We start from the raw sequence: 13,243 nt of genomic DNA, 5'->3' as shown, positions 1-13,243 counted from the left end.
GGGAAACACACAAGGTCTTTGTTGATTTTCTACTTGGTCCATGCAAAAAGCTTTTAAGGATTATTATTATTAAGTTTTTTTTTTGTGATAAATAAATAAAAAACTAAACACATTGTTAGTTGGATCACTACAAATACAATTTGACCACAAAAACTATCTCAAACTACCCTACTTAATTTCTTTCAATATGATGTAATGAGATGAGAGGTCAATGTTACATCACAACTTGGTTAATTGAGTAGCACTGTTTTCTACTAACTGTAGCAATTGGACCTACCAATTAGTTGGGCATTAACATGAAATTTCCTATTGTGTAAAATTGTATTTACTGTCTGCTCCACTGCATACAGCATTATCCTTACAACAATGGTATGCAGAAAGGACTTCAAGTGTAAGGCCAACAGCAGCAGAGGAGTAAACCAGGTTTCACTGCTGTCAGCAAAGCACAACAAGATGAGGTTACAATGGGTAACTGATCAACCAAACTGGAAGACTGAATATGGAAAAATGTCATCTGGTCTGCAAATTAAGATTTCTACTAAAATATGTGGATGGTAGGGTCAGAATTTGTGGTAATAAACATCATCGATCCATGGATCCATCTTGGCTTGTGCGAACAGTAAATGTTGGTGATGTGTTTCAGTTTTAAACAAAGCCTCGTGACTACTACAGTGTACCTAAGCATTGTGATTCACCATACACATCATTTTAGTCTTTTTCAAATGGACACTTCCCACTTGATAATATGTCGATGTAACAAAGCACGTAATGGTCTCACAAATGTGACACTGGCTTAAATTTCCTCCAATGGCCTGCAAGGTCCTCAGATCTTAGTCCTACTTAGCATCTATGGGATAAGTAGGAAAAGGAGGTTCACAGCATGAACATGTGAATAAAAAAAAAAAAAATGGCAGAAGCCATGCAACACTATCAAGTCAGAGTGGACCAAAATCCCTAAGAAAAAATTCCAGCACCTTGTTGAATCCAAACTATCAAGAATTTCCGGCTGTTCTAGAAGCAAAAGAGGATCTCACTCTGTAATAGTTAAATGTATTTTATAAAGTAGCCTCTGAGCATGCCTTATATTTTACAGTATTTTCTTTAACAAGTTATGTTACATAAACTGGATTTGGCCAAGTTATCCCTGTTTTTTCTTATGTTAGAAGGTTGTTTTAAGCTTAACTGGGAAGTAATGTACATACTGTCGATCTAAGGAGAAATATGCCGATACTTCCTAATACTGGTCACTATCCCTTCTACAAAATTCTCAACTAACTGAACAGGTGACATGGAATGATTTGAATATGAAAGAAATACATGGCAACAATCAATTCTTGCTAAAAATGAATGGACTTGTTTTTCTGTAACCTGTCCTTGTGAGAAAATGCATTGATATGGTTACTGTTGTAGGTTGTGTAGGTTAATGTATTTGCTTTTTCACCTCACTAATTCAATTCATCAAAGACAAGGCATTGAGAAATATCATTAAGACACACTGCTACTTAGGTCAGGGTATGAAAGAAATAGAATATGTTCAAATGCTATCTCCTAATGATAATATATAGACACGAAGGTTTCAGAGTCAAAATCCTGCTTTTCTATCATTATAGAGAAATCCAGTCAAAATGAATTTAAAGGCTAGCTTGTTGATGATTTCCTTTGTAAAAATATATTAATTTTCTCTGATTAACTTCAAATTACCAAGGCAATCTGTAGAAAAAGTGATTTGATGTGTTGTAATGCTTTACCATTAGACCTAGAAGCTAACTGCTCAGTTTAAAAACTTGTGCTGACTTTGTTCTATTAAAAAAATGCGTGAAAAAGCCTACTAAATTCTAAGCAGAATTGCTCTTTTTTTACCAGTTGAAATGTAATTTTAAATAAAATTCAAAGATTGTTTCTGCTTTTATCAGAGTGGAAAATCATTTAGAGCTGGCCTTACAGAAGTCTCTCTGATGCTATTAATGTTTTTGGCCCATATGGACTGGTAAAAGCATATTTAATTTTTTTTACCTCTCAGATTACTGTGTGGTATAATGAAAATACAGCATTTTAACTAGTGATGTTTTTGCCGGAGATGCTTTATTTAAAGCTTGTTTCACAGACAAGTTATAACTAATTAAATGCATAAATGTATGTAATTAATCATATCTAACATTAAAAAAATGCAATTATAATACATAAATCATGAAATAAATACACATTGAATCACAAAAATAATGTAGAATCAACACAAAGGAATTTTAAAAAATAGCATACGTTTAACTTAAATCTTAAACCTGAATTTTTAACAAAACACTACTTGAGCAAATACAACCTGAATTTGAACGTCTTCCTAAAAGACAAGTTGAAAAGGCGGCTAGAAGAAAATGAGGCCAATGTAAATTCTCAAATTGGCATATGAAACACAGACAATGATAGAAATGACTGTTGACTTTGTATGCACTGCTAAAGACTGATTTAAATGAAAGAATATGCATTCTTAATGGGCATACATTAAAAAGTGTGTTAAAACTCTGCAAATACTAACCACAATTGTTCATCACCATCAATGATGGAAAATTATACTCTTACACAAGTGTGGTGTCAGTCCAACATGACCAAATATCTGCAGTAGTTTTTAATTTTTTTGCAGTAGAGATGGAGGAATGGAATTAGCCTCTTTACGTTGATTGCTTGTGAGTGGCCCTTAAAAAGGGGCCATTGGCATTTTCAAAACAGCTTCCACTATGTCACTCAGACAATGTGCGGCGACACACACTGCCGGCTCCTTGGTTCACTCACACCCACTGCCTGGCTCTGTCATGCTCCACTCACCCAAGTTCAGAGGCAACCTATATACCATGCTATTCCCCGGTTTATGAGATGGCCCAAGGCCAGAGTCCAAATCTGAGACTCAACAGCAGCCATGCATAAAGACTAATGTGCTTTAGCAGCTGGGAAGCATGTTCAAGGTCTTCTCTAAAGGCCCGTTTATACTCCAGCGCGGACAGCTGTAGGCAATGAAACACATAGAGGATGTGCACCCTGCTCCGTTTATAGTAGAGCTGTTCGGTGCACAACACTGCACATTGCTTTCTCTGCCCTCACATGTCGAACTCGCAGGTATTTCCATATCTGCCTGCCATATCTAACCCATACCACAGGAACAGTTAAGCTTGGACAATGAGATTAGTGACCCCGGCAGAACATGTGAACATGTTACCCAAAAAAAAAAAACCACACACACACACCACAACAAACCCTTAAGAGTTTGATGTAGTAAAAAGGATCAAGACATGGTCAAATAGCAGCACTGAAGCTTCAAACATTCATGAAGTAATAACTTATATTGTACGCACAAATGTTCAGCCATTTTCAACAGTTGAGGATGAAGGTTTTAGAAATGTAATTGCTGTTTTTGAGCCCTGTTACAAGGTACCACTTCACAAATTTTCCAAATATGTATGAAAATGTTTCGAAAGATTAAAACTTGTTTGCATGATATAAAGGGCATCTCATTTACAACAGACAGATGGACATCTTAATGCAGCACACGGTCTTTGACGAGTTTAACTGCACACTGCATTAATGACAATTTCAACACAAAGACAATTTGCTGTGCTCCACTGTGAAAATGTAACTACTGTTATCAGACATATTACTGAAATACTTACTAATACTATTTCTGCCATGACAGAGACATTGGAAACACAATAAGATGGATATGCTTATCAGGGGACAATGCTAGAAACATTGAGAAGGTATTGCAAGATGCAAACCGAGACTAAGTGTAGGCTGCTTTGCTCACATTCTTCAATTTAGTATTAATGACTCCATGTTCATACAGAATTCTGTCAAAAGAATCTCATTATCATAGCAAGAAAAATTGTTGGCTATTTTAAACATGCTTTAAGTGCAATGGCCAGATTGAGTGAAATATAAAAAAACTGGAATGACCTGAAAATGAACTGAAGTACGGTGTCACAAGATGAAAGAAACGGCTTATTTTTCTATGGCTATTACAGCATGCAAGTCCCTCACTCACTATTTGAACAATCAGTTGTCCAGTACAAAAAAGGAGTCAAACAAATGGTGCTGGGCCTTACATGAAAGAAAGATCGCAGAAGGCTAAAGCAAATCCACTCCACAATGTTCTAACCATTCTCAATCAACGTTTTAAAGTAAAATGTTTCACTTCAGAAATTACTTTACCTGCAGTGAAACAGTATGTCTCACAAGCTGTGGAAGAGAGTGATAGACATGCAACTGACCAAACTACTGATTATTGACTATTCAGGGAATGGATGTGGAGGTGGTACACTACTACTAAGTTCTTAGGGGACGATATTAATGACAAGCTGGACTGGCCTAGCAACATAAAGCAATTACATAAGAAATGGCAGTTGGAAGATTACACTCCCTTAAGGTGGGATGTGACACCCCTTACATGCTCTATAACTCTGGGATGTAGTGTGCTGGGCTGATAACGTCACTTTAAGAGAAGCCCTCCGAATCAGGAAGATGATTCTGACAGGCTCAATTAAGGAATGCGTTCTTAACCTGCTGAAGGTAGCAGCAGAGGAGAGAACAACAGCAACACAACTGAAGGATATTGTGAACAATTCTACACACAATCACTGAGCACATTCAGCCAATGAATTATTCAGGAGAAGAGTGTCAAACAAAAGCTACCGGGGCTCTTTCACAGCTACAGCAATACGGCTTTATGATATTCACAGTGACTGTTCTCTTACCATTAGCCAAGACAGAAGTTTTTTTTTTTTTTTTTTATTATTATTTTTGTGATTAATATCTGTGTTTAAGGGGTTTGCTGTGTTATAATTCTACATTTATTGAGCCTCTGTAAAAACTAGTATTGACATAAAAAGAAAATGGAAAAAGGAGAATACAAAGAAACAAAAATGACAAGATCTATCCACATGTGAACATACTGTAACATCTATATTTACTTGGTAAAGTGCAAGAAATACAAATGGCATTATACAGGGTATCATACTTTCACACAGATAAATTAAATCCTACATTATTAAACTGAATAAAATTACATATGAAAATCCGATTTGTACATAAGTTGTAGGGAAACCATAATTCTCTAAAGGCCTTGGGACGTATGTGCATAATAATGTGTTTACAAACCACTAAGCATTTTCTTTTCTTACCTTTCTCTGGTTTGGGCAGCAGAAGCCTGTCCTAGATCAATGACAAAAGACAGCAATGAGCTTGAGGCACACACCCGAACGGGGCATCTTTGAACCATGACAAAAATCTGAAATGGTAATATTAGCTAAATAAGCTTTACAAAAAGAAATGTATATTCTGGACTGTAAAACATGTTGTTCATGAAGTAATTCTATTTCCTGCACACAGCATTACTGAAAAACCAGTCTATGTTATCTAAAAAAAAATAAAATGTAGTTTAAAATTGCCACAACTAATATTTATGTTATTACTCTCTATCCAACAGCACAAACATGCGTTTAAGAATATTTTAAATTTAATTTAAATATTAATATTTTGAATTTAAATTTACCTTAATTGATGATTACATCATTTAGTGTTCCACGAAGTAAGCAGTACAGGCTGAATTCAACTGGTGTTCCTGAAAGTGTGTATTTCAAAATAATAACTAAGTAAAAATAGTGTAACAACCCGGCAGCAAGCTGGCGGAGTGACCTCATGGGTAATTTATGTAAATAGTTTGCGGGAAATTATGGGTAATTTATAAAAAGCTTATTGTATGTCGGAATTTACGTATTGTCATTTGTGTTGTAAATAATGGTGTGTTTGTATTTAATTGGTTGGGTGGGTTTGGGTTATCGCCGTCCGGGGTTATTTATTTTGTAAAAGTACCAATTTATTGAAATGTGTCTTCGTGCTTGACCTTGGCAATGGCCGCGCAATAATGTGGAGCTTTTGTTTCTGACTATCTTCTGTAATAAAAGATACAACAGGACAGAGCTGTTTATTTGCTAAGATGTTATCTAAGCAAACTACCGAGACACTCGAGTCGTGCGGTGTATGGGGCACGAGTGTTCTCTTTCTTAAAGAGCTGGGTGCAGTTGCGTGCATGGCTGGCAAGCCGCTAGCCGACAGCTTCGAGAGGTGCACGGCAGAGTTCGGCTCGAAATCTTAAAAGACTCCTCCACGGGTCGCTACATTGGTGTCAGAAGTGGGAGACCAGGCTGTTAAGAAGACGCCGTCATGGAACAGAGTCTTGAAGAAATAGAGCGTGCCATCTCGGAAAATAGCGTTATGTTGGAGCGCCTGATCAGCAGAACTGCACGGAGAAAAAGGACAAACTGGCCTGAGGGTGCCAGTATTCCCCGGACAGTGTTGCGATCTTCTAGGCACGGCGGAATGAACCTGTAGCTGCCGCGACACCCCAAATCACCAGTCGGCCGGTCCTCCCCACACGGTCACCCGCTAAGCTGCCACGATACAGCGGGTTGGCGCCCTAGAGCCATACCTTGCACAAGTGGATCTGGCTGCTCTTCACAATGGTTGGAGCTGCGAGGAAGCTGCAACACACTTGGCCCTTGCCTTGGAGGGTCCCGCACTTCAGGTACTCATCGACCTGCCGCCTGAGGAGTGTCGTGATCTTCAGGCCCTCACCGATGCTCTCACCCGTCGTTTTGGACAGAGAACCTCAGCGGAACACAACAGGGAGGAGCTGACAAACCGACATCGGCGTGAAGGTGAGAGTGTGGGAGCATTTGCAGCTGACATCAGGGTCTATGTACGGAAAGGTTACCCTACTTTCGACAGCAGCAAGGGAAGAACTCAGTGTTCATGCTTTCCTGCGGGGCCTTACACCAGAGCGTCTCCGTCAGCACGTCTGTCTGCTGTCGCCCAGACATTTGAGTGAGGCACTACGGGAGGCTGAACGGGCTGAAGAGGTACTACAGCTTGGGTCTCCGGCACGTCAATCATCACGCCCAAGCCGGCTAACGAGAGCAGTTGGCGAGTGGTAGAAAGGGACCAACCTGAGGGTGTGGAGGTCAGTCGCCCAGCCATCATCATCCCTCCGCAATGACTGCCCTAAAGTGGGGGCTGTGGGTTTTCAGGTGGACTGTACCTAGACTGCATTATAGGCGGACGGCCATGCAGTGCCTTAGTGGACACGGGGTCCACTATTTGTCTATTACAGAGAGGAGTGTTGCCGAAACAGCTGGTCCTCTTCCAAAGACTGGACTCCTTCTAACATCGAACTGCGCGCGGTACGGGTGAGCGGACAAAAATGCCGGAAAGAAACTATTGACTGTAGTAGTAGGGACGAGCCAGACCAGCCACGAATTCTGGCTCATGGACATTAAAGACAAATGCATAATTGGGTTAGACTTGCTGGCCCACTGGGGAGCATGTGTTGATGTGTCCAGGGCCATCCTCCGCGTAGGTAATGAGACTGTGTCGCTCCAATCGGGCTGGAATCATCCTGGAAGGGCTGTTAGCTTGGATTTGCCTGGACACCACGGCTCACCGGCTCCCGACCGTTGTTCGGAAGATGCAGGGACTGAAGAGACCCCCAGGAGAGTATTGCAGCTCAGACCAGTGCTCCCCAACGGTTTTCCTCACACGACCACCCATCCACTGAGGCGGTTGCTGCTGTGGAAGAATTGGGCCATCGAAGTGGTGAACAGCTGAGCACGCCACAGCAGGAGCAACTCCAGAAAGTATTGAGCGACTTTGTGGACATTTTGCGGCTCGAGAAGAGGACTGCACCAGAACCTCGTTAGTCAAACACCACATTGACACTGGCCACGCCGCCCCATTCGGTTGCGCCCCACAGATTGCCTCTTGCAAAGCGCCAAGCTGCGAAGAATTGATTCGCGAGATGGTAACCAACGACATCATTGAGCCTTCTGACAGTCCTGGGCGCACCCATGGTCATGGTGCGGAAGAAAACGGGGTTGGCGCCTTGTGTGGACTTTCGTAAATTAAATGCAGTCACTCGAAAAGACTCTTACCCATTGCCTCGCATCGATGATGCATTGGACTATGTGGCTGGATCCCGTTGGTTCAGCACTTTGGACTTGCGCAGTGGATATTGGCAGGTAGAACTGGCAGCAGAGGACCGACCCAAAACTGCATTCACCATCGGACAAGGGCTGTGGCAGTTTAAGGTAATGCCGTTTGGACTTTGTAATCGCCGCCACGTTTGAAAGACTAATGGAGCGGGTCCTAAAGACATTCCCCGAACCCGTTGTGTGGTCTATTTAGATGACCTGCTGATTCATGCCAGAGACTTTGACCAGGCGGTGCACAATTTAAGGGAGGTCCTGACCGCCATTAGTAGCGCCGGGTTGCGGTTAAACCCTGAGAAATGCAATCTTCTCGCCCGACAGACTCAGTTTCTAGGGCACGTAATCAGCGAGTGGGGTGGCTACAGACCCCGAAGGTGACTGCCGTGAGCAACTGGCCCCACCAGCCAATATCACTGAACTGCGGAGCTTTTGGGTTTAGCCTCCTACTACGAAGATTCGTAAAAACTTTGCGACCATTGCCAGCCCTTTGCACCGACTAACGAGTAAGGGCCAACAGTTTGGGTGGGCGGAGGATTGCACAGCCGCCTTCCAACAGTTAAAGGCTGCCCTCGTCAGCGCGCCGGTCCTGGCGTACCCTGACCCCAACCAACCTTTTGTGGTGGACACTGGCGCTAGCAATGTGGGGATTGGGGCCGTGCTCTCACAGAAGGGGAGGCTGGAGAAAGAGTGATAGCTTATTACAGCTGCAGCCTCAGTCGACGGAGAGGAATTACTGTGTCACTCGGCGGGAACTGTTGGCAGTGATCCTAGCGATGCGGCACTTTCGGCCCTACCTATTGGGCACTAGGTTCACACTGCGGACTGACCATGCTAGCCTCACCTGGATGTTGAATTTCAGGCAACCAGAGGGCCAGGTGGCAAGGTGGATGGAGATTCTACAAGAATATGACTTTGAGATACAGCACCGACCGGGGCGGCAGCATGCCAACGCTGATGCCCTCTCCAGGCGTCCATGCCTCAGCAATGAATGTCGATATTGCCGCCGACAGGAAGAAAGGGGCTGGGGCCATCGTCCGCATCCGCGGATAGATGACACTGTTGGAGTAGGGGAGCCGTACACTATTGACCAATTGAGGCAGTTACAGGCGAGCGATCAAGCACTAGAAAGGTAAAGGGCTGGTTGGAGACACAAGAACGTCCCGACTGGCAAACCGTGTCGTCACAGGGGCCTGAACTCAAAATACTCCACTCTCAGTTGGGCAACTTGGAGTTGCGATGGCGTAATCTACAGGCGGTGGCACGCACCGGGGAGGAATTGACCGGCTACAACTACTGGTTCCCCAGGCTTTGCGCGCGAGGTCCTCCGATGGGTCCACGGGCGGCTGGATCCGGACATTACGGAGCGCTAAGACAGTGCGTCGACTACGGCAGCGGTTTTATTGGCCGGGTGTCGGCAAGGCGCAGAGCTACACGTCCACTGCTGTGGCGTCTGCACTGCACAAAAGGACCTGGTCAAGCGTTCTCCGCGCGCCATTGCAGCGATACCTGGTCGGGGCACCCATGGAGAGAATTGGCGTGGACATACTGGGTCCTTTTCCTGTAACGGAAGCGGAAATCGCTACGTTTTGGTAGCAATGGACTACTTTACCAAATGGCCAGAGGCGTATGCAGTTCGGATCAGAGTGCCCCACAGCTGCCCAAAACTCGTGGATGAAATGTTCACTCGATTTGGAGTTCGGACGAGCTCCACAGCGATCAGGGCGGAACTTTGAGAGCCGTTTGTTCAGAGAGGTGTGTCAGCGACTGGGGTGAAAAGACCGGACCACCCCTTCACCCACAAAGTGATGGATTGGTCGGCGATTTAATCGCACCCTGGCCACTCAACTGGCAATTCTGACCAGTCAACACCAGCGGGACTGGGACCAACATCTGCCTTTGGTCCTATGGGCATATCGGACAGCAGTGCAGGAGTCGAGCCAATGCACGCCAGCGGGCTGATGTTTGGAAGGGAACTCGCGCACGCCGGTGGATTTAGTGTTTGGCTCACCCCCTGAGCCTGAGATTATTGGTGGGCCCGAAATGGATTATTTTAGGCGGCTAAAAGAGCGGCTGGACACCGTTCATCGACTGGCCAGGGAGGCCCTGGAGGGAGCTGGAGCACGCCAAAAACGGGCTTATGACTCGCGGGCTCATGGCCCGGCGCTGAAGCCAGGGGACAAAGTGTGGGTATTTTGCCCCAAGCGGAAGCGGGATTGTCCCCAAAACTAGCCCACCATTGGCAAGGACCGGGAGAAATATTGGACAAAATATCGGAGGTAGTTTTCCGAGTCGAATGCCTGGGCGAGGCAGGCGGGTGGTGCTGCACAAGGACCGTTTAGCACCATACCACCCACTGGCCCCAGAGCAACAACAACTCGAAAATATAAGCGGTTCTCCAACCTCCACCCCGGCACCGAGTCAGACAGTGACAGGACTGAGCCCGACACCAGTGATGGCACCTCCGGCAGGACAAAGCGTGTCCGTCGGCGGCCAGGACATTTACGTGATTTTATCTGTGATGAGTAGGGTTGTGGGGACACTAACCCTCTTAGGAGGGGCTGTGTAACAACCCGGCAGCAAGCGCTGGCGGAGTGGCGCCTCATGGGTAATTTATGTAAATAGTTTGCGGGAAATTATGGGTAATTTATAAAAAGCTTATTGTATGTCGAATTTACGTATTGTCATTTGTGTTGTAAATAATGGTGTGTTTGTATTTAATTGGTTGGGTGGGTTTGGGTTATCGCCGTCCGGGGTTATTTATTTTGTAAAAGTACCAATTTATTGAAATGTGTCTTCGTGCTTGACCTTGGCAATGGCGCAATAATGTTGAGCTTTTGTTTCTGACTATCTTCTGTAATAAAAGATACAACAGGACAGAGCTGTTTATTTGCTAAGATGTTATCTAAGCAAACTACCGAGACACTTTCGAGTCGTGCGGTGTATGGGGCACGAGTGTTCTCTTTCTTAAAGAGCTGGGTGCAGTTGCGTGCATGACGCTGGCAAGCCGCTAGCCGACAACCGGAGAGGTGCGGCAGAGTTCGCTCGAAATCTTAAAAGACTCCTCCACGGTCGCTACAATAGGTTTTAGCCACTGTCTTTGAATTTCACCATATGCTTTACACTATTACAACACATCAGATTTAATATTACGTGATCTACACTATTGGCATTGGCTCTATTTCTGATGTTTCTATGTTTATTTGTATAGCATTTAATAAGCAAGTATTTCATACTAGCCAACCCGCGGCGTACCATACGCCGCATAATCAGGCCGTTTTTTTAATGATTTTTAAGCACAGGGAGAAAATTAACATTTGAAAAAATCAGTAATGTAATAAATCAGCAAGAAAAGCAACATTGTATCAATGCACGGAACGAACCAACACACAATCGTCCGTGACTGAAAACTGGCAGACCGCCATTGTGCCTTCTCTTCCCAGACGGAGGGATGGGGGTGGACGGCGCTCAGGGTGGAACGGGAGGAGAGGAAAAGGACGTCCATTCCGCTCCCTCCGTCATGCTAGTCTGCTGATTTCTCGTTCAGTATGCACTGCCTGTTCATGTGCCCACCTCCAACTCGCCACTTGAGTTGTCATCTTTGCATAGTCCAGAGGCACCTGTGACTCACGTAGACCTTTCATTGCTCTGTGCAGTCGGTTTTTAAAGACTGCTCACTTCATTGTGTTTTAACCTCAGTTGTAAAGGATTGTTTTAAGGATCTCATGGGATACCCCTCGCAAACCGTTTCACACGCTGCATATGGCGATTCACATGCCTCTATGAACAGTCAACGTGGCTCGGAGGTGCATGTGGCCTCTACGACAGACGAATATAAATGATGCCGGTTTTTCTGTGTCGTTGCGTCCAAGTCCGTGGTCGTGGCTCTGCGAGTTGTCGTCGTATCCAATTTTCTTGGAGTTGGTGGGTGTGGCTCCTTCCTCCGTGCGCCATAGGTGTCTTACTTGTCGGCGGCTTAGTGAATCCACGCCCCTTCCGGCGAGCTTTTCATGGGTGTCTTGCCTTAGTGAACTATATATATAACTTTATTCTTGCGAGGGATAGTGGTCTGGTTGCAACCAATTCTCTTTTGTCTTCCATATTTGTCCACTGCAAATTTAACAATCAAGTCAATTATATTACATTACATTGATCAAAGTATTAAAATGAATATAGAAGTAGAAAATATAGCACAGGAAAATTGGAAATTGATGTTTTGCATAATCTAAAGAAAATAAGACTTTTGCATAATGTACATGCCTTTAAAGTAAGGAGAAGTACAACCATAAAATCAATGTAAATCTTTAAAAGATTAAAAAAACAGATTTACCATCTATTAACAAAGTTCAGGGCTTGCTTCATCATAGCAAATGTCAGATTTCTGAAGCAGATTCGGGTATCATTTTTCTAGTTACTGACTGTTACTAACAGATTAAACCAATATACAGTGGATCAAATTATATATCAAAAAAAGCTGCTTGTCATCTGTTATACCAAAAGCTGATTTTTTTTGGCTGTCAAACAGAACCAATCTACAAACAGACAATGGGACTCTTACCATCCAGCTGGGTCACTGCTTTCTAACAGTACAAAGGCTACATAATAAACAAACAAGGAGACACCAACAGACAATTTGTAATATTTTTAATAAAATATACATTTTCTATGACCACCACCAAGTCTTAATCAATGGGAGTCAGTGAACTGGCCAAAATGGATGTTTAGAAAGTTCTATAAAATGTCAGTTGGCTATTGGAAGGAGCACATCATTTTTCAGCCTCCTTTGACAATAATGATTTGAAGTTTTTTCCCCTTGTGCTGAAAATGAAAGTAAAAGCAAAATCAAAGTATGGCTTTCCAAAGCATTCATATAAAATGTGTTAAAATATCAGATTCAAAACCAGATCCTGGCAAAGAATTTAAATTCATATTGTCAAACAAACATCATTAAATCATTGCTTCTCAAGATTTCACACAATTGTCTTGATAGTTGTGGGTTAAATAGTGTCTCACACACAGCTATGTTAAAATGGCCACAGAGGTAGAAATACTTTTAAATACGTATGAACAAATCAAAATACGGTGTAATTATTTTTTTTCCCTTTATTTATAATAAATACCAAATAATACAGTCTATAGAATTATTAAAAGAAACTGTATAGCATTTTTTTAACAGGACAGGTTTGAATGGCCCAAGTACTGGGATAGAAAGATATGGGATA

At 43.3% G+C, this 13,243-nt stretch overlaps 1 protein-coding gene across 2 annotated transcripts in view; it reads right to left on the bottom strand.

Annotated features, from left to right (window-relative positions):
* Positions 1-5,113: 5,113 nt before the first annotated feature.
* LOC120525779 (WD repeat and coiled coil containing) overlaps positions 5,114-13,243 on the bottom strand; it is a 40,587-nt gene continuing 32,457 nt past the window's right edge. Inside the window, exons 5-6 of one of the 2 annotated variants that reach the window (XM_039748366.1) lie at positions 5,534-5,602; positions 5,114-5,193 (exon numbers count right to left, since the gene is read on the bottom strand). In XM_039748366.1, the coding sequence (XP_039604300.1) occupies positions 5,535-5,602 (68 nt within the window). In that variant the 3' untranslated portion in view covers positions 5,114-5,193; position 5,534. Of the gene's footprint in view, positions 5,194-5,533; positions 5,603-12,658; positions 12,840-13,243 lie in introns of those variants that run through there. The other variant, XM_039748365.1, reaches the window with a different exon arrangement.

Source organism: Polypterus senegalus, chromosome 3 (genome assembly GCF_016835505.1).
Source record: "Polypterus senegalus isolate Bchr_013 chromosome 3, ASM1683550v1, whole genome shotgun sequence".
NCBI lineage: Eukaryota > Metazoa > Chordata > Cladistia > Polypteriformes > Polypteridae > Polypterus > Polypterus senegalus.
The sequence above is the reverse complement of the archived record's forward strand: the minus strand, read 5'-3'. Positions and strand labels throughout refer to the sequence as shown.